Source organism: Centruroides sculpturatus, unplaced genomic scaffold (assembly GCF_000671375.1).
Source record: "Centruroides sculpturatus isolate CEXI.00-Female unplaced genomic scaffold, Cexi_2.0 scaffold1131, whole genome shotgun sequence".
In the NCBI taxonomy this organism is placed as follows: Eukaryota; Metazoa; Arthropoda; class Arachnida; order Scorpiones; family Buthidae; genus Centruroides; species Centruroides sculpturatus.
This window is the reverse complement of record NW_019385379.1, coordinates 200,022-222,653: the sequence shown is the minus strand read 5'-3', so window position 1 is coordinate 222,653 and position 22,632 is coordinate 200,022. Positions and strand designations below refer to the sequence as shown.

The 22,632-nt window shown below is 28.8% G+C and overlaps 1 protein-coding gene across 4 annotated transcripts in view; it reads left to right on the top strand.

Annotated features, from left to right (window-relative positions):
- The first annotated feature begins 723 nt into the window (after positions 1 to 723).
- Positions 724 to 22,632, top strand: part of LOC111638333 (cardiolipin synthase (CMP-forming)-like) — a 58,048-nt gene continuing 36,139 nt past the window's right edge. The window contains exons 1-6 of one of the 4 annotated variants that reach the window (XM_023384030.1): positions 1,427 to 1,892; positions 7,483 to 7,620; positions 7,842 to 7,971; positions 10,379 to 10,464; positions 15,910 to 16,061; positions 16,148 to 16,247. In XM_023384030.1, the coding sequence (XP_023239798.1) occupies positions 1,470 to 1,892; positions 7,483 to 7,620; positions 7,842 to 7,971; positions 10,379 to 10,464; positions 15,910 to 16,020 (888 nt within the window). In that variant the 5' untranslated portion in view covers positions 1,427 to 1,469 and the 3' untranslated portion in view covers positions 16,021 to 16,061; positions 16,148 to 16,247. Of the gene's footprint in view, positions 777 to 1,426; positions 1,893 to 7,482; positions 7,621 to 7,841; positions 7,972 to 10,378; positions 10,465 to 15,909; positions 16,248 to 22,632 lie in introns of those variants that run through there. The other 3 variants (XM_023384031.1, XM_023384027.1, XM_023384028.1) reach the window with 3 other exon arrangements.

The window sequence follows — 22,632 nt, the reverse complement described above, 5'->3', positions numbered from 1 at the left end:
TTCCTCAGCTGGTTAGCCATTATCTGTGCGAAAGTGTCAATTATGCCTTGTAAATCTGCGACATTTTCAACTGCTGTAAACCCTGTCCTTTATGCAGCCTTCAAAAAATCTAATGGCGTCAAATCGGGAGAGCGGGGAGGCTGCGGATATGAACCTCCTCGACCAATCCATATTCCTGGAAAAGTGGCACGTAACTACCCTCTAACTGGAAGACTTTAATGAACGGGAAGCTCCGTTGTGTTAATAGTGGCGTTATCGAAAGCCGCATCTGCCAACGGTGGTACGACGTGCTCTATTAAGAGCTCCAAGTACTTTCGGGAGTTAAGGATGCAGCCAATAAAAATTGGCCCAGGTTAGTGAAATTTACTTGGCTGCAAACAAAAAGGACTCTTCGTCCGGAAACGGTAGGGTCCATGTTGTCAAGATCCAAACACATTTCTGCAAAGCCTTGCAACATCCTTGCCTTGTAGTCTTCGGGAAGAAGCTCTTCATGACTTGACGGATAATTATACAAATTATTATTATAAAAATTCCTACCAAGGTTCTGGGACTATAGCCCAGACTTTTCTACCCTTTCGTTGGCCTGCTTATTTTAATTACATCTATTTATACTGATATCAATAGTGTTTTTTAAAATAAATTTTGTTTTTACTTAACATAGAAAAACTTCTATTACTATGGAAACAAGCAAAATCTCGAGCAAGACGTATGTACGAAATAAGTTACGTCTCTGTCAGAAAGAGTATATTCTGGGAAGGTGAAAGTTGGATCGCGAGGTACTGTATCCACTGTGTGATTAGTGTAGTAAGCCTTTAGCTGCCAATAACAATTGCAGTTTAGGTATTTTGTATTCTATTTTAATTCGAAAGATTTTTCAAATTAAAATAGAATACAAAAAATCTTATAATGAAAAAGAAAACTGCAGTGTGTGCCTCCATTAAACATCCGTGTTTTTATAAATTAACACAACAAAGAATACTGAGAGTATGTAAACATTTTTACAGTATTTACATTTTTACTGACATAAATTTAATCAATGAATTTTGAACAATAAAATATACGAAAAATACTTTCTTGAAAAGTTTTATGCAACNTCGAAACAAAAAGTAATAACTTATTTTATGATAAAATTTAATCATTACATGATATTATTCTATTTTCATAACAAATGATAAATTTATTCATTGTATATATGCACTGTGTTTTTGAGTGATTTCATTTCATGTGTTATATAAATTCATAAATTCACTTTTTTAAAATAATTTTATGTAATATGAACTTTGTTGCTGGAAAAATGTTTATCATTTTGCTACTAAATTATTATTATGTGCAAATTTTTCATCATGCTATGGCATTGCTATTTGTCTTTTTAACATCACAAATGACAAATATAATATATTTTATCTATATAAACATTTATTTTAAGGAAAGATGGCGCCGTGAAAAGAGCAAGATGGTCGAACACATGAATGTTTCGTGGACTGGGAAAGTCTAATACCATACAATTCGTCGATTTTATAAAGTTATGTGTTTATAAGTTAAGAATGGCATTTCTCTTCGGGCGGTACTTATCGGTGACCGTAAAATACGGTGAATTGTTACGAGAATGTACTTTTGGAAATTTTAAATATTGTAATTGCATCAATTTTACGAATGGTTCAAGTTTCTACCCGAAGAATGTATCTTGGTTTGGTTTTAGATTTCTGTCGGTCAGTGCACGAAATCGATTGAGATGGTCCCGATGCGCCGCTCATCAAACTTTTTCTAGAAGGGATTCCAGGGACGAGCACGTTGCCGTTTTGATCAGACCCAGAGAAAATGGAAGACTAAAGGGAACTAGAATTAAATTCAAAGAAACTACGCATAATGTTAGGAAAAGAATTACGAAAATTGTAAGTGCCACGACTGATTATTAAACCGAGACACTCCTTATGAATCTATTTATAAGGAGTGACTTGGTTTATAAACTTTTAAAAGGGTAAAATTGCAGTTCCAAACGAGAGGCTTGGACTCTGCCCAATTTTATACTTTCCCTCCCAGACCAATAGTGACGAACCCGCGGCACATTGGAGAAATAATCCTGCATGCAACATGTCGTATGATTTCTGTTTGTTGCCAGTCTTTTTCCATCATCCTTTTGGTTTGTCGCCTAGTCATTCTTTTTCCATTGGTTTTTTGCAATTTTGTTTATTTGGATTAAAGCATATTCATTTAATTTCTTCAAATATCATTATTTGGAGTATAAAACATTGGTACGTGTAAATGTCTTTAAAGCCCAGTGTGCTTACTACGCAGCATGTGGACCAAAAGAGGTTTGCCGTCCCTGTCCTGGACTGCCTCATTCAGAGCTGTGTTTGTACCCTTAAGACAGCAGTTCTTTACTTTTCTGGGGTGGTGGAACGTTGTCTGTGTACTTTTTATTATGTGGAGTGTTGGTGTAGATGTTGACGTATTCGAACATCTATAAATGATTCCATAGACAGTAAAGTGCTAAACTTTACCGCATTGAATAAAATAGAAACGTGAATTGTCTAAGAATAAAGTATATAATATGCTGTGGTATGTTCAAATAAATTTGTAATAAAAACTTTAAAGCCTTTTTTTTTCCTTTTTGTGGAACGCTCTAGGCCAGTTTGAGGAAAGCCAGTTGAGATCCACTGCTTTAAAAGATCAGAATTATATGGGGTATGCACAGATTATAGGATGATTTCGTATATACAGTATTTTCACTAATGTTGAATGGATGTACTGTACGTATTTCCACCATTTGAAATGGGAATGTTTGCAGTTTTGTTACTGACCTTAAATGCATTTGACATGTTCTGTACGTGGCATGGGTTGAATGTATATTCTTAAAATTTAATAAATTAAATGTTTTTTAAAGGCAGTTCTGTAAAGAAATCTTTGACTACCCTTTAGAAAATTTTTAAGATTTTAATTTTAAAGATATAAATAAATTATTCTCTATTGACTAAGGCTTTTTTTCTTTGATGTAAAATTTTGGATATCGAATTAATTGGCATAAATTCTGATAATAAATCCAGCAATGGTTGAAAGATTTGAAAATCTATCTCCTAGAAGTTTTTAATGTTTGACAAAGGTACATTTTACTTGTGTTGTATCGCAAATTAACTTTTAAATGACAAATAGTTTCTCTGTCTATTTTTATTAGACTTTTCTGGCTAAAATTTTACATATCTCACAACTTTATCAGATGAACTGTATTCCTGTAAAAGAAGAAATTAATATTTTTGCAAAAGAAAATTTTTTGAGCAATTATTTATTGTGACATTGTCACAATTCTAGGCTGTAATTTTTAATCGTTTTTTAATTTAAAAAATCATATGACTTCCAGTCTGGATCAGAAGTTCTTACCTAGTTAATCGGGGTATCCAGCCCATAAGTTTTCCATATTTGGTCTGAATTTTAGTAGTGTCTTCTCCTTGTGCATTGTGCTTCTCCTGATAACAATTGAGTTGTGCTGGTCATCTGTTTTTTAGAAAATTTTTGAATTCAAATGATGTGACTTCAGTTCCAGACTGGAAGTTCACCTATACTGTAGTTAATTGGGCCTCTGGTTCTGAAGTTTTTCATATCTAGTCTCGATTTTTATCTATCTAACTGCATTCTTAAAATATTAATCTTAAGAAGGACAGACAGGCATATGGACAACAGTGGGATTGTATGTATAGGTTTGCAATTTGAAAATTGGAGCCCAAAAATCTTGATATAAAAGTGTATGAGGATGGATGCTTTCTTTCACATCTTTTCCATTTGTATTTTTTATTGTATGAAATCCAAAAATCCTTTTATTCCCTATACTTTCTTTATAGTACTGGTTCCTAAATTTTGATAGACACTAGGATCCTGGCATACTGTTCACATGTTTAAAAAAATTATGAAGTTTATAAATCAATACAGTATAATTCTTATAAAACTTCTGTAACTCTATGTGATAAGTCTTTTATTACTGTTATAACATTGTAAACATTTATAACCATAATTTTATCATTTGTAAATATTTAAAGTATATTATTATAGTTAAAATATGATGAATTTTGAGAAATATTAATAATAATTTAGTTATTTAACTAATATTTCATTTGATACTAAAAGTTTATTTTTGAAATTTTTGCATTTGCTTTTATAAGCATACATTACCAATAGAATTCAGCAAAGCTCAGCTGAACTTAGCTATTTGGAAATACTGAGCTGAGCTTAAGTCTTTAGAGGCAAGCTGTGAATTTGGACCAGAGCTGAGAGTTGAGTTAGGATATGTTGCAGCAAAGCCCTATTTTTGAAATTAAATTGCATGTGTAATAACAATGAGTATACAGTATGCTGGATATGTTTTTCATTGAAAAACAATTATATGTAAAATGGAAAATTCTAGTCTGTACCATCATATTCTATTTTAGACAGGCTTTAGTGTATTTAGTATATACCTGTGTGATTAAAAAGTTTTGGGAATGGTTCAATAAAATGCAAGATTTGAATTTATTCATCAAAATTTATTTTCTTTCTTTCAAAGTAATCCCCTCCCACTGTAATGTACTTATGCCAATGTTTTTTCCAATTCTCAAAATATGCTTTAAAGTCATTTTTGTTAAACCCTTCAGGACTCGCAACAAATTTTGTTTTGTGGCATCAGTCGATACAAAATAGTGATCACAAAGTGGAAATTTAGTTGAAGAAACAGAGAAAAGTCACATCAGATGAATATGGTGCTTGCAGAACTCTGTTTGTTGAATTTTTGGCTGAAAATGCATGAATGGCAAGAGCATTGTGAGCAGGTGCATTATCATGGTGTAAAATACATGAATTTTCTCTCCATAAATGAAGCTGTTTTCTATGAATTGCTTTATGCAAATGATGTAAAACACTTAAATAATATTCTTTGTTGACAGTTTGGCTAGGCAGAAGGAATTTGTGATGGAAACATCACTACTACTACTACTACTACTACTACTACTACTACTACTTTTACTTAATAACATGAATGTGCCACCAGGTTCTGCAGAGCATTCCCTAGCAGCTACCTCATCTAAATGGTGAGGCTACATAGTTATATGAAATACATGCATAATATGAAAACAGATGTGTGTTATATAGTGTGTAAATAAAACAGTAACATAATATAACATTGTACATGTATAACATTAATATGAGAACATTCCAACAGATGGTATACAGTTTAGTTGCCATGAAGATCCATCTAGAGGTACCGAGCTTGGCACCATCATTTATCAGAAAAGCACCTCTTCATCTTATCTAGTACCCAATAAGCAGAAAGCGAAAGTTCTCTTATATCAACACATATAGAATTCTATACTGTATTTCAAAAAACTGGGTACTTAATTATATAACACTTACCAACTAAATCATCACCAGTTCATAACCAAACAGAAAAATTCTTTCTACAAACGTTTTCTACGAAAAAAAACATTCTATTCTACTAGCCGTTAGTTTGATATCGTCAATACCTGAGGATGTCTATTACATATAGAATCCATTACAAAAGTGGAGAAAGTTGCAGGATTGAGGAAGGGAGCATGTGCAACTGAAAAATTCTGCAGAAATGGCAGCTAAGATCAGTCATCAATTGGTAAATTGTCAGGCAACATAAATCAAAAATATCACATGAATAAATCTTGAATGGATTAACCAACAACAGTTGTGCTCCTGTAAGTCTGAATAGAGTAAATTAGTCAGCAATTCCTCAACCAGAAACAGGAGAGTAACAGGAAAATAACAACACTAAATCATATTCTAATAAAATAAACTACAGGTAAGTCTTAAAACTAAATCTAGGATAAAAATGGAACAAAGTAATCCAGAAAACCTATTTGTTTGTCTGGCAAGTTCTGCTTTGTCCAATGTTATTCAGGTTGTTCCCAACATATCTAAATCTGAGTGTTAATTACGAAAAGGAAAAAAAAACAAGGTTACAGTAAACACTATTCATTCAATCAACAATTGTTGAAAGCTGTGATGTTACAAGGTCATTGTAACAGTCTTAAGTTAAGGCAACAAAAATAGAGATTTTTTTAAAATTGCAAAATTTCTAAAACTACTGGGAGGATCCACAAAATAAGACATCAATCGACTCTTCTCCTCATCAGGAACACAATGACATCAAAATTATCCACAGGAAATGAAAAAAATTTACAATGTTTGCATAAACATGCAGGAGCTGAAAAAAACATCACACAACCAAATGACATAACTATTCAGTCTGATGGAAACATCATGACAAAGAAAAGATTCAACATGACTTTGATTTTTGACTGATTTTGATGTCTTTTTGGTCTTGCTTCACCTTTTGAGTGCCATTCACTAGATTGTTGAGCTGTTTCAATGTCGAAAGCATAGATCCATGTTTTGTTGCCCATAATAATGCCATTTAAGAATAATTCACCTTGATGAAGCATTTTGCTGGCCACTTGAACACATTGTTTTTGGAAAAAATTCAATATTTTTGGGACACTTGAGAAGCAATATGCACAAGCCAAATGATCTTTTAAAATTGCTTAACAAGATCCAAATGATACTGGAACATGTTCAATAATGTCCCTAATTGTTAAATAACAATCGTTAAACAACAAATCTCGGACTCTTGACATGTTGTCTGTCAGTTGAAATGGATGGTCTACAAGAGCATGGTTTATCTTCAAAATATTCTCTGCTTTCTTTGAACATCTTGTACCACTTGAAAACTTTTGTTTTTGATAGGCTATCATCACCAAAGGCTTTTTGCAACATTTCCAACATTTTTGTAGCAGTAATTCCATTACAAAAACAAAATTTAATGCACATTCTTTGCTCAATTGCACTTGACATTTTGAAAAATCACTGGCACAAAAATTCCTTACATGTAAAGCAAGCATTTATTTGCAAATAAAAACAGACAATGACAAATGGATTGCTTGTTAGTCAATGAAAGTTGTATGAAATGATGAGAAAACAACAACAGCACTCTCTTGCACATGCATGGCTTAAATGAGTGTTTCTCAACGGGGGCGATATCACCCCCATGTGGGCGTTTTTCCATGTTGAGGGGCGATTAGTAACAATTTATATTTTGGGGGCGAAAAACAATTTTCTGGGCGATTATAGTAAAACATTATATTAAGAATAATTAGATATTTTATTTGTTATATCATACAATAATTAAACAAATAACATTATACTAGTCAATAGTCTATTCAATGCAGTACAAATTTGGCGTTAGCCTTGGCCCTCGACATCGGAATTTTGAAGTGTAGGGGGTGATACTATGTAATGGTTTTATTGAAGGGGGCGATGATTCATTAGAGGTTGAGAAACACTGGCTTAAATGAACCATTTCCAATACTTTTTTAATAAATTACAACTTAATATTACAATCATATTTTAAATAAAAATGTGTTTAGATAAAATTTTTAATTAATTATTATGAATTAATTTTTGATGATTATATAAAAAATACTTTTTTTTTAATAGAAAGAAAATGTATTAACTGTTCCCAATGGATTGTCAGTTTTGAGAATTACCCTCACACCAGTTCTTGGTTATCTTGTTATCAATGGAAACTATTTTTCGGCTTTAGGAATTTTTATCTTTGCTGGAATAACTGATTTGGTATTTATTGATTTTGTATTAATATACATTTAATTTTTAAATATAAACAAACATTTAAAATTCATAACAGAATTAATCTAAATTTTAACATTTTAGAATTTATAAAATGTGTAATTTAATACACATACAAATTTTAAAATCTGTTGTTATATTTCAGAAAAACAAAACATTAATATAAAAAATTGTTAAATGTAAATAAGTGTTGTTTTATTTTATTTTAGTTAGACGGCTTTATTGCTCGTACATTTCCTAGTCAGCAGTCAATGATTGGTTCATTTCTTGATCCAATGGCAGATAAATTTTTAATTGCAACTTTATTCTTATCCCTTACAATTGTTGGACTCATTCCAAGTAAGTCATGAAGTATTTATGTATAAAAGAATTTTTTTAATAAATTAGTAGATTGAACAAGTGGGAGACTTTTAATAAGCTAAAGCACCTTAACCTAAAATATTGTGAACTCAAAGAAAATCACTTTAGAAATTTTCTTTGAAGTGCAGAAAACATCTGAAGAGGAGAGGTAATCAATATTAGCCATGCCTAAAACAAAGTCTATCATAAGAAAGGGCTGTATGCTATCAAATGAGATTTAGAGTAGAATCCTTGTTAGAATTATAGAAATGAGAAGAAGCTGAAGAGGAAAGTTTAAGTTGTTCATGGAAGTCACTAAAGTCAGAAAATGAACATACTTCTTATCAAATACAAAATAGTTAATAAGGAAAATAAGCAAGATAAAAAGAGCTTACTATGCTTTAAGTCAAGAATTTTTCTCCATGGATAAGACAACTGGGAAAATATCCAGTCTACTAGATCTAGAAAAAGAAATGCTGAGAGCTGATTCAGGTACACAAAGGGATTTGAAGTAACTTCCATGAGAGTTGAGCTATTGCCCTTATACCATGGCACTTACAAGAGGAAAATTCTGTTGCAGACAGCTAGTTCAGAAAGATGCAATTGCACAGTTGCTGATGTAAACCAACAAAAATGAAGTGACTTCAAAGCATGTTTATCAGTTACAATATGTATATAGGTATAATTAAAAAGGAATATACTCAAAATAGTGTAAACACACTAAATAATAGCAAACATTGTAACTGGTATACTAAAATTCTTATTTATATGCCCCACAAAAATGTCTATAAGCTATATTATATCTCATGCAAAAATACATCTTAATCAATACAACAAAAGGAAAGTTTTTGATTTTTTTTAATCATATTGAATAATATTTTTGCATACAATACAGTTGTTAAGTTCATTTGATCATCCTTATTAGATATAATCAAGATAACTAGAAAAAGAGTCTAAAAATATATTTGTCAAAGTCAATATTTTGGTCAGAAATTATCAAAAGGATATCCTGTACAATCTATATTATCAGGCTAAAATACAATTATCACACATTAAAGAGCATTATAGCTCCAGCATGAATGAATGGAGATAGATCTAGGACTGTAAAGCAAAGAAGGCATCCAAACTTCTTTGCTTCACAGTTATGGAGGAAAAAACTTAGGATTTAGAGAAATTCTAAAAATTGAGCTGTTAAAAAAATAATAATAAATAACCTTTGTCTGCTCTATCTGATATGTCACCTAGTTATCTTTCTACTCTTTTTGATACTTTCATTTTGACATTGATAAGTATCTCTCTTAGTTGAATTCAACTACTAGCAATACAAAACTTAGAGAATCTTACTGAAATACCACAGCCCAGCTCACTAAAACTATCATCACTATAGAATAGAGACACTATTAGAAGAGGAAACTTATTTTTAGAGAAAACATAAATATTTTAAATTTAATTTTACTATAAATATAAAGTTATCTTATTTATCATTGTTTAGATTACTCCCAAAATTATAGTCAATTTAAAACTAATAATTAAAATATCAGAAAAATCTAACTTTTTATTTTTATTTTACAGGATATCCATAAAGTCTGAAGTTTTAGAAACTTAGTTTTAAAACAGTGTGAAACTTACAGATGCAGTTCCTATATCAAAAGCTAGACAAACACAAACAGTTGTAGTCAGCATATCAGTACACACTCCATATGTTTACCTTTTGTTGTCTGTAGTATACATATAAGCGATACACAATTTTCTGCCACGTGTTTGTCAGCATGTCCGATATCACACTTGCAATGACTTTTCAGATTCACTGTTTCAGCATGTCCACATCTTGTATACATTTGTGTACTCTGTCCTTAACATAACCTCATAGAAAGAAATCTAGAGGGATTATGTCAGGCAAGCATGGAGGGCCAGTGGGTGGGATCATCCTAATCTACCCAGCAGTTGGGAAATGTGGTGTCCTGGAAAGTGTATATGATTACTCTCCAATGTGGCAGATCACCATCTTGCTGGAAAATGACATCAGAGAAGTCATTGTATGTGTGACACTGGACATACTGATTGAACACATGGCAGAAAATTTAGTATTGTTAAGATGTGCTGTGGGCAATTAAAGGTGCACATTTGGGATCCAGTTCTTACACCTTTTGATTCAGGAACTGTGTCTGTAAGTTTCACACTGTTTTAAAAATAAATTTCTAAAATTCAACATAGACCTTATGCATACTCAGTATATTTTCCTGAATTTTATTATTAATCTTCAAAAGCAGTACTAATAGTTGTTTATATTCCCCTTTTGATGACTGTAATAAAAAAATTAAATATTGGATACTTAATAATAAGAACTTGCATTAAAAAATTAACATTTCTTATAAGTTAATTTATCAACATTTAATTTTTTTTGTAGTACCGTTAACTGCATTGATTGTTGTAAGAGATATGTGTCTAGTAGCTGCTGGATTTTACATTAGATATCATTCTCTTCCACCTCCAGTAAGTATTAATAATTTTTTAAAAACAATATTAATTTCAAATGAGTTTTTAGATTTTAAATATATTATTGAATAAACAATAAAATTATGATTTGTATTTAATGATGGAAATTTTTAACTTGACTAATTAAAATTTTATCAGTTGATTATAATTTATCATTCTAAATCGAAACATTCAAAAGTAATAACTTATTTTATGATAAAATTTAATCATTACATGATATTATTCTATTTTCATAACAAATGATAAATTTATTCATTGTATATATGCACTGTGTTTTTGAGTGATTTCATTTCATGTGTTATATAAATTCATAAATTCACTTTTTTAAAATAATTTTATGTAATATGAACTTTGTTGCTGGAAAAATGTTTATCATTTTGCTACTAAATTATTATTATGTGCAAATTTTTCATCATGCTATGGCATTGCTATTTGTCTTTTTAACATCACAAATGACAAATATAATATATTTTATCTATATTATCATATTTACTTGAATAATCTGTGCATTTCTTTTCCCAAAAATTTGAAAAAAATTGCAGTGGGTTGTTTATTCAAAACAAATTTGGTGATGCAATCTGCAAAGTATGGAAAGCATCCAGTTACCAGTTACAGTTGACCCCCCTATAACATGGGTTTCTATAGTTCGGATTCCTATATCATGGCAAAAAAATTGCGACTGTATTTGTACAGACATGCTAAAAAAACTCATATAATTCGGTAAAATGTCATCGCCAACTCGTGTCGCGACAGGATTGGTCGAACCTAGAGCAATAGCGGATATTGCACAAACCGTTGAGTTTAAACGAGCAGTGGATCTACTAAAAACCATTTATTATTTAACATCCATAAAAATTATATTTATATTAATGATGTCTCCAAAGTTCAGCAAATTTTTTGCAAAAAAAATAATTTATCAGGAAGCATGTGAGCGCCATTCGATGACAAGCTCCACGACAAAAACAAGCTTAAGCAATGGCATAGTCGAACGGTGCACACTTTGTAAGTAATCCTACAATTTTTTGTTTATAGCATAGTTTATATGGATTATTCCCAAAAAATTATACATATTTTGGAAATGTTGAGTCAAATTAGTCTAGAATCGATTAATTTTATGGAAGAAACCTTTCAAACAGCTGTAGTCTGTAAACTCATATGTCATATGTGCCGGGCTGTGATTGGCTGGACTCGTAGAAAATGATTCATAAAAACCGGAACGTATCTACCGTGTTATAGGGGGGGTCGACTGTACTATGTATTTTGCTTACTTTGCTATTGATAAATATAATCAATAGTTAAGAGTAATATTATTAATCAATTTGCTATGACTTATTCAATGAAAGTGAGGATAGATAAAACAAGTTAAATATAAAACTAAGTATTTAGAAGAGGAAACAAACTGGATTTCTCATTAGTCCAATTATTTAATGTAACACTTTATCCAGCAAACCATTTCATGCAAAACACTACAAATTTTTTCAACCTATTTTGATAGTCTTTCTCTAGCCTAATAACAACATATTTGGATATGAATGTTCCAATTCAAACGTTTTTAATATAACTAAATGGTATTTGGTTTAACCAAATTTTTCATCATCAGAAAAGTTTGATGAAATATTTCAAATTTCAAACAATTTAAATATAATAATTTATACCATCCACATTTTCCAGCAGCAATACTTTAATATATGAACATTTTTGGGCTACATTTAGGGGCCTGTGTCAGATTTCAATATTAACCAAATCAAATGTGTGTCAACAATTGTGTTTTATTGATGTCAGAAGCTTTGAAAATAGATATCTTTCAAGCATACATTTACATAGATTGATTTACATGAATAACGAAATCAATTGATTAAATAAGTACATGTTGTAAACAAATAAATAATAATAATCAAAATAGAAATTGCATAATTGTACATTTACATAAAAGATTACAAAAGTAACCAAAGTAATTAAAAAGTATTAGGTTAAAAGTTAAAATAAAAGATTAAAAGTTCCATCTAGCCGCACCATTTATTTCAAGCAGGGCTGTGGAGTCAGAATCGTGGAGTTTTGGTGTTTTAGTCGGAGTCGGAGTCATCAAAAAATCCACCAACTCCGACTCCTTTTTACTTACCAACTTGTTATGTATATAAAATGGAAAAGTATTGGAATCGTGTCAAATTTGACCCTCCAAGTTTTTTTTTTTTCTTTTTTTGCAAATCTACACATTTGGAGACCTCCCGAATCCCTGAAAAAAGTCAATAAAGGGGAAAAATACGCACGTGTGTGTATTGGCATCTAATTTGTTTAATTTCTTTATTTTCTGTTCTGAGATATTAATTAAACCATATCTCAGAATGGGTAATGTTTAAGAAACAAAATGTGGCACTGTAGCTTGCGTATATAGGAGCATTAATACTATTAAATTTTGGTTCTTAATTAAAGCTCGACAGGGTGAAGACATAAAAGTGGTCATGTGTCATATCTCTTAATGAATATTTCACTCGTTATTAGCGTTCGAAATTTAAAAAAATAAAATAAANGTGGCACTGCAGCTTGCGTATATAGGAGCATTAATACTATTAAATTTTGGTTCTTAATTAAAGGTCGACAGGGTGAAGACATAAAAGTGGTCATGTGTCATATCTCTTAATGAATATTTCACTCGTTATTAGCGTTCGAAATTTAAAAAAATAAAATAAAACTTGTCTCTACCCTCAAAGTAAGCTTTTTTTGTCATTTTATAATAGTACAGTAAAACACGTTAAGATGTTCTTGCCTAAGATGTTAGAATGTATATGGGGACACGATTTAGTTCAATCACTTTGACGCTTAATAACTAACTCCTGTGTTAAACTGTCTGACTCCAATTCTGACCACTCTGACCACAGAAATTATTTGGCTTCAAGCAGGGTAAACAAAATCATGCCCCCCACACACAGTCTAACATCCATACATATAGAAAAAACCTCAAATCTTTTGCATATCTCGAAATTTCAAGGTGTCCTGAATCCAAAAATGTAAAAATTTGGGAGGGGTCATTTTTTGACCCACCGCTACACTTTTCCTCTGTTAGATATAACAGCCGGAAAAGTAAAAATTATTGAATACATATTTATATATTGACTGTGTCATTACTTAGAGGAGTCTTTTAGCTTTGGAATAAAAAGTTTCTACTCTCTATCTTTATTAGAACTCAATTTATTGAATCTTTTATTCTGAGGTCATGTGATGACATCAGAATTTCCGGGTCTCTTTCAGTAACAAGTCTGCCCCTGGTTGGAGTCAGAGTCGGTACATATAGGGATTCTTTATTATTGATACACTTTCTTTTAAGAGTTGCTGCAAACATTTCAAATGGTCAAGAATCCTTAGCTTATGGCTATCTAATTCATGTTTTAAAATTTTGGACTCGGACCATTGAGGATATACTCCTGTCTCAGTTGCAGACTGTGTCAGTGCCACACTTATTTTTGTAAATAGCATGCTGTGTTCTTTGAGCCATTTTGTCAATGATCTATATGTTGACCTTCATAAGTCAATTGGCTATCAAACTTGCTGTCTTACAGTAGTGTAAAATATATCCCAGGGGTTTTGTTGGCTTCTGTTTTTAGAATTTGATAATAGCTTGAAAGTTTGAATAGTGTTAGATTTCATTTAAACATGAGACTGGTATTTAAATGTTTGGCAATGAACCTGTATGTTGGATTTAATCTAGGGTTGAAGTCAACAACTGTGCTTACATATTGGAAGAATTTAAATATTCAAAACATTTTTACATTGAAAGGGATGCAGAAATCATTTCACCTGCATGGGAAATCCTTTATAATCTCAGGTAATTAGCCATGGCATTTCTTCATTCCTTTGTGATTTAACATTATATACTACTGTAGGGTTTTTTATTTCTATTTTGAGGTATTGTGTAATAATTCTATGTTGATTTATTTGTATATGTAAATAACTTGTTTGGATATATAAAATGAAAATGTTTTGAATATGTAACTAAATTGTTTGAAATTGAAATATTCCAAATGACTTGTAAAATGTTCTATCAAATGTTCTATCTAAAAATTTTTCATCATTATCAAATAATAATGATAAAAAATTTTTATACCAAATACCTTTTTAAAAATATTTGAATTGGAACATTTCATATCTGAAAATGTTGTTAGAAGTATTGCCTAAGCAAGACCTATTAAAATACTGTAGAGTGTCGTTTATCCAAAAGTTGGTTATCCGAAAGAATTCCAGTTGGCAAATTTAAATTTTTGCTAGTGCTGTGGCACTGCAATCTTTGGCTATATCTTGGGCTACTCCAATATTTTTTATGTTTGTGTATGTGTTTTAGCTGGCAGCACTGTCACTTTTGTGTGGTATTTTTCTGAGGACTGTGTCTCGCNTGTGTGTGTTTTAGCTGGCAGCACTGGTACTTGTGTGTGGTGTTTTTCTGAGGACTGTGTGTCATTCTGAATCGAACGTTTTTGATACTAGATTAACTCCTAAAGTATAATTTTTTTTATGTTATAACTCAAATGTGAGTTCGAAGTCCATAATTATTTTTTTTAAATATTTTTCAATATATTTATTTTGTTTGTAAAAAATAAAGAAATAATTTTTAACGATACAATAACCACGATTATTATTTTAAAAAGTTTACATTAGGCTTAATATCGACGAAAATTCAACACGAAGCGACACGCAACGGAGAAAAATTTCAACACGGGATAGGTTATGTATTTTTTTGTACATAATCGGTTATTCGAAAAATAAGTTATCCAAACAACCCCAGTCCCCAATTGATTTGGATAAACAATGCTCTACTGTAGAACAAAAATATTTGTAGTGTTTTGAATAAAGTGGTTTGCTGGATAAGAAGGTGTTATATTGAATAATTGGACTAAACAATTGAGACTGTCAGTAAATAATGTTTATATTTACATTACTTCTTAGTTTAAGCTATTGGTCTATTAGCAGTTTTTCCCTTTTGATTCGAATTAAACAATGTAAAGAAATTTTAATTTTATTTAATTAGTAAATTAATTCAGTATAAAATACATTACTACAAATTGCGGATTATTTTTATTTATCAGATACACAAATAATTAATTTTTTTCCTTAATATACATATTTTATCTTTTAATACTATGTGGACTTGTAAACTAAGTTTTGCCATATTGATTTCTACAAATCTGCAAGAGTGGAGGTTGTTATTGTGTTACAACCATAAATTAGTGAAATTTGTTAAATATATAATAAATTAAAGTGATTAAATTTTTCTAATCCAGTATCTTAAAAAAAATGGGGTGCCTAGATTACTCAAAGTCTTAATGGGGGGATTACTCTAAGGATTTATAAGTAAATACAATATTTTATTAGTTTATTTACTATAGAACTATAATGTGAATTAAAAAATGAATGTATTTCAACAACTTAGCAACTCTTTCTTTTCTGTTATAGACCAGTCATGAGCAACCCATGACCTGCAAGCCACATGCAGCTCGTGAGAACTTAATGGGCAATCTTAATATGTTTTGGAAACATAATTTTATTTTTCTGTTTTTGTCCTGATATTTGTGACAAAGAATATTTTGACCAGTAAAGAAATGAAAGTAAACTATATATTACTAGTTTTCATATCATTAGCACATTATTTTAGTATCTAGTACTGGCAATTATAGAGTATGTTGTTACTCAGCAGGTTTAAAGCTTGCTCTGTAAGAAAACTGCATGAAGCCTGTCGGAAGCCTATGAAGTTCACTTAAATGGTCCACATTTTGAAAAAGTTGTTGCCATTGTATACTTTCCTGTAAAAATATTTATTTCTAGTTATTTTTCTTATATTCTTGTTTGTCATTATAGTTTTAAATGCATAAATTTATAGTAATTCAAACACAAATGATTTATTGTATTTATTCAGACACTTGGCAAATCTCATCATTAAATTTTATTCAGTTGATACGTGTTTTGGGCATTCCTTGACCCTCTTCAGTCAACTTGCAGTTTTTCTCTGTAATTGTTGTTTTGTTGACCCTTTTGTTGATCCTTATGCATCTTCTGATAATTATTGCTGTTTCAGTTTTGGAATTCTACATGTACAAATGAGATGAACACGTATCAACTGAATAAAATTTAATGATGAGATTTGCCAAGTGTCTGAATAAATACAATAAATAATTTGTGTTTGAATTACTAAAAATTACTGGCATGGTTTCGAAAATACCAGCATAAATTTATATTATATAAGTATTTGGTATAAATGGTATAGAGATATAAGACAAGTATAAATGGTATTTATTAATATATTTATGTTATGTTAATATAAGAATTCCAAATTCATAATAGATTGAAAAAAACAGTCTTAATAATATAATTTACCTTCACACAATATTTTTTAATTTTTATAAGCCAAATATGATGCTTAATTTCTGTCTCTAAAAATCACCAATGTACTGTATGTTCAGAATGTATTGAAAGAAATATTTTTTTCAAACATTAAGGCTGATATCTCTGATATTTCCCTTGATGTGTCTGTTCTAATGTGCTCTAAAATTCTAATTTAAAAAATGTCATTAACACATTAATTTAAAATAAGATAGGATACAAATTTAAACTTAAATTCAGATTTTAATTCAAATGTAGACAAAATAGAATATGTTGACATAGATAAAAGATTTTTTTAATGCAGCAATGCAAATAAGATTATGTGATAGAATCTTAAATTAACAAAAATATAATAAATATTAGTTGCAAGGCATTGATTTAATCTTTTAAAAGTTTAGATAGGGTAATCCATGGTGCTGGGATAAAAAAATCTTAATGCCAAAAGGCAGTATCATTTATGTTTAGATATTAAAGTATAATTTTGCAAAGACAATTGTTTCATTACAAAATATTTACTCAACAAAAGGAATTTACTTAATATTCTTACATTTGGAATTATGCAAATAAAAATCAAACAAAAGATAGTAATTTCATAACAAATTTAATTAGTAAAAGAAATGAATTGTTTTAATGAAAATATATAGTGCTAGAATTTTTCTAAAATAGAAAACACATTTTAAAATATTTCTGTAAATTAAAATATTTATAAACCAATATTTTAAATTATCTGTGTAGAGAATTGATACTAATATTACTAAAATATTAATATTAAATAAAAATGGGATGATGATAAAGAATGAACTTATTATTTTAAGAAACTAGGAAAACTATACCAGTAAATATAAAGCAGAAACTTATTACAACAAATTGGATTTAGCATTCATATTAATTTAATTAAACTGAATACAAGATGGTATCCAAAATAGTCTGGACTAATACTGTAAAAGCTTAAAAATTAAACTTCTGTTGCTCACCACTATCCTCAAATCCCTAGTTTCCTTGCACATTCACACAACAATTTCACATTTCTTCTATGACTGGAATGCTCCTTGAAAGTCAGTGACATGTAGTAGGTTCAGCACTGCCTGCAGTTTCCTTTAAATATCATCATTCATAACAAAATGAAACCCTTTTAATTTCATTTTAGTTTTTGAGAACAAAAAAAAATTGCACCACCAAATCAAGAGAGTGAGGAGGATAAGGGTGGATGTTAAATAAAATTGTCATGTTGTTTTTGGCTAAAAACAGTGCTAAATGAGCTGGAGCCTTGTCACAATGAAGCAGGAAGTTGTTGTACCAGAGGTTGTCATCACCTTCTCACATTTTTTACAATTTTTTGATGACTGCATGAAAATATCAGAAAGCAACTCCCTAGAACTCACAAAGATCACATCCAAGAAGTGATTAAATACCTAGTACAAATTCTTAAGAACAATGATAAATTTTTGTAATTGAACCATTCTCAATTCTTGCATTTTGATACTACCATCTTTAGTTGGAATCATATTGGCTTAATTTGGATTAGTAATAATAACATATCTAGTAATAAAAATTTTTTATACATGTAAAAAGTGATTTTACTTTGTGATATTTATCTGGTAAGGATAAAAAAAGAAAAAATATATTAAAACTTGTTTAAAACAGAATTATTTAATATCATATGATTCTGGTTTTTGCAGGTTTTTCTGTAATATGTTTGCTGACTTAAGTATAGAGTAGTACAGTCAACCTTTCATGTAGACCTCCATTCAGATGTGCAGTATCTTATTGCACTTGTAAAATAATTATCTAGTAACTTCAAATTGGAACTGGTAATACAAACAGAATAGATACTTTACTTGCTTTTCTAGCAGATTGAAATGGTTTATCTTAATGTTTTCAGCTTTCTTAAGAAGGCTTCTTCAGGTTTTCTTCTAATAAAAACATCCATGTTCTAATTAGAAGATAACCTGAAGAAGTCTTCTCAAGAAAGCTGAAAACATTGAGATAAACCATTTCAATCTGTTAGAAAAGCAAGTAAAATATCTGTTCTGTTTGTAAAATAATTATCAATTTTCTGTACCCAATTTTTGTAAAGGCATTGTAAAATTACTTGCATAAAACTTTTTTAATTCTTACCGTTTCAAATAAAGATCTTATTGGCAAGATGTTTTCACTGTTCTCTGTTAATCATATACACAGACCATTTACTTATAGCAGTAACTGCTTAATCAGTTAACCTAATGCTGTTGATGTGCCAAAAAAAAAGAAGCATAAGAGACATGATAAATATGAAAAATATTAAGAAATATGTGGTAACTGTTAAAATGTGGGAAAATGTTACATAAAATTAGCACAGTTTATTTCAGAAATTGACAGAGAAGTCAAATATTGATGTTTGACTTTTGTATATTTAAGCATGAAAAAGTGTAGCATATAAATCCACAGGTTAGCAAAAATACTGTATATGCAAGTGTAATCTTTAATGCTAATTGGTTTCTGATTAATGTATCTGCACTTTTGTCTTTAGTCTCTTTTAATGTCTGTATTTACATACACGAAAATTTTTCTATTAACAGGAAAATATTTTTATTTAATTTAGCATGAAAATAGCAGTTCAAGAATAAAGCAATTTTTTTTTAGTCGAAAAGTTTTGATAAAAAAACTTTTACAGGATTAAATAATCAAAATTAATTTATATTTATGATTTATTAATAATGGTCTAAATTAAATTAAATTTTATTTAATGTGAAATATTAAAATAATATATGTTTTTAATTAGGAATTTTATAATTATTGTTAAATAAAACTATATAATACAATTACATGTTTAGTAATATTTTTTTATTGAAAGTGTTTGAAAAATCTTTAAAAAAAAACTAATAAATATGACATTTGAAAATTGTCATATTAGTGTTTTTTAAGATTTAAGAATGAAATATTTTAAGATTAAATGCAATGCTAATTAAACTAAATCTAAAGAAAAAAACAAGAATTATTTCCAAATGAAATGGAAAAAAAAAAATTACAGTAATTAAGATAAAAAGGACTTTAAACAGGATGCAATATAATTTATCTTATTATATTGTATAGTTTTTACTATCTAAATTTATTTAAATTAAACTGATATAGATACAAGATGATGTTGCATTTAATTTTTTAAACTGATTTTTCTAATTTTTGAATTTTTTTCCTATTTTTTTTTATTAAACATAAATTTATCAAATATGTATTTTAAATTGTCTTTCCATGTTAATATCTGTTACACTAAGAAAAATAACACAAGCAAATCATTATACTTCTCAAATACTTTGAATATCATTACAATTATTACATTACAAGGCATTCCCAACAGAATTACAGAATAAGAACATTTACTTAAAATTTGAAATACTAATAATAATCACTTTTTTTAAAAACATATTTTTAAAAACAATATGTTTTTAAAAAAGTGATTATTATTAGTATTTCAAATTATGGCAAATAAAATATGGCAAATAAAATAAAGTTTTACCTAATTATAATTAAAATGATGTATAATTAATGAAAAGTATATTACATTCTACACACTATAATGACAATAATAATATATATTTTCTTTTGTAATTGATACAACATGTTTTTAAAAACTTGTTTTTAATTTAAAGTAAATCTCTTATTCTGTTCTTCTATTGTAAATAGAGATAAGTGACAAACTGGAATGTCAGATTGAATTCATATGTAAACACCATTCTTTTCTAGCAAATCAAGTTTTATTTGACTAATATTTTCAGCCTCTCTGATAAGTTTTTGTCATATTACACCTATAAAGAAGCAAAGGTGTAACCCAATAAAGGCCCATCAAAAGGGCCAAAAACATCAGTCAAATAAAAACTTGAGGTGTTTGTGTGTGATTTGTAAACACCTTGTAATAATTGTAATGTTATTCAAAGTACTCGAGAAGTATAGTATATATGATTTGGTGTATGTCTATATTTTTCACATAACTTTATTAACTATCTCTCTCCTTCTCAGCAATATTAATTATAATAATATGAACACACCTGAATTCTATTTGTCAAGTTTTTTCTCTTTATTCAAACGTTTTCAGCCTATTTGGATAAGCCTTATTTGGCTTATCCAAATAGGCTGAAAACATTTGAATAAAGAGAAAAAACTCGGCAAATAGAATTCAGGTGTGTTCATATTATTATAACTTCATTAATAAAATGAAATTTTATTTTTATAAAATTTTTAAAATTTAAAATGCAAATGAAATACAAGAATTTTAATTAATTTCAAAATTTTATCAAAGTAATCTGAATTAAATTTTTATCTGATATAATAAACTTGGGTTAATGTAACTTATCTCTAAGATTTCATTACTATGAATGATAGACTAAATAACATGTCAACCACTGACATCTGCTAAAGATTATAAATTCTTGATGATATTGGAATCTATTCAAAAATGTAGTAATTGGCTAAAATAAATCTTTTAGGTTATTTTTTATTTTAAATGATTAAATTATAGCTAAAATAAAGAAAAACATTACTTCGAAAAAAAATAATGAGACAGATAGGAATAAAGTGTTCTAATATTACGTAAATGATTAATCATTTGGTAGAATAAAATAATTTTTTTAACTTATATTAATAAATTAAAAATATTTTTGAATGACAAAATGCAATTTTTTTTTATTTAACAAATTTCGCATTTAATCTAAATTACATTAATGTTAATATTTAGATGCACTATTCATTTNTAAACTTGTATTAATGTAACTTATCTCTAAGATTTCATTACTATGAATGATAGACTAAATAACATGTCAACCACTGACATCTGCTAAAGATTATAAATTCTTGATGATATTGGAATCTATTCAAAAATGTAGTAATTGGCTAAAATAAATCTTTTAGGTTATTTTTTATTTTAAATGATTAAATTATATGATAAAAGGAAATACAGTACTTTTTTACTATATAAAATTTTAATTTCTTTAAATTTAATCTTTTAATACTTCACTGGTATTTAATCTCAAATAAAATAAAATAGTATTTTAAACTAATTTTATTTTTTTAATGTATTCATTGATTTCTTATTAATTATTCAACAAATAAGTGCAACTTAATTATTCTATCTTTATTATCTTACATCCATAAGTTTGTTTAGAATTATTTAAGTTTATTGTTTCATACTTTTATAGATGTTCTGATGAAGGAAGCTTAAATCATATTTAACAATAATAAAAAATTTATGTTAATAATAATAAATTAATTAGTATTTTTTAATATTGTAGATAATAATTAGTTTTAATTTTACTTTCCTGGCTGTTATGTATACTTAAGGGCAATCTTACTTGTTATTAACATTTATAGTTTTTTATAAAACTCATTCCTACCCTCAAAATTAAGTTTATTGCTGTTTTATAATAATTAAAAATATAAAAAGCTTTTCATATCAAAATCTGATAACAGATTGCACCACACAGTTTTATTATATTAAAAATATAAAAGTTATTTTCTAAATAAAATCTCATAATAGCTGGGAAAGTTACACAACTCATTGGCCTGATTTTTTATGTTGAAATAGCTATGATATGATACTGTGTATCATTTATATCATTGCTAAAAACAGTGCTAAATGAGTGAAGCATTGTCATAGTTGATATAAATGATACACAGAATAATTTATATCAGTGATTCCCAAACTTTTTTGAACCACCACCCACTCCTTGGTTCCATAAAGTTATACCTAACACTCCTAGCCTATTTTCCCTTGTGTGAGAAAGGCTTGGAAATTAGTATTAGAAAAATTTTTCTATGAACCTTGCGCTT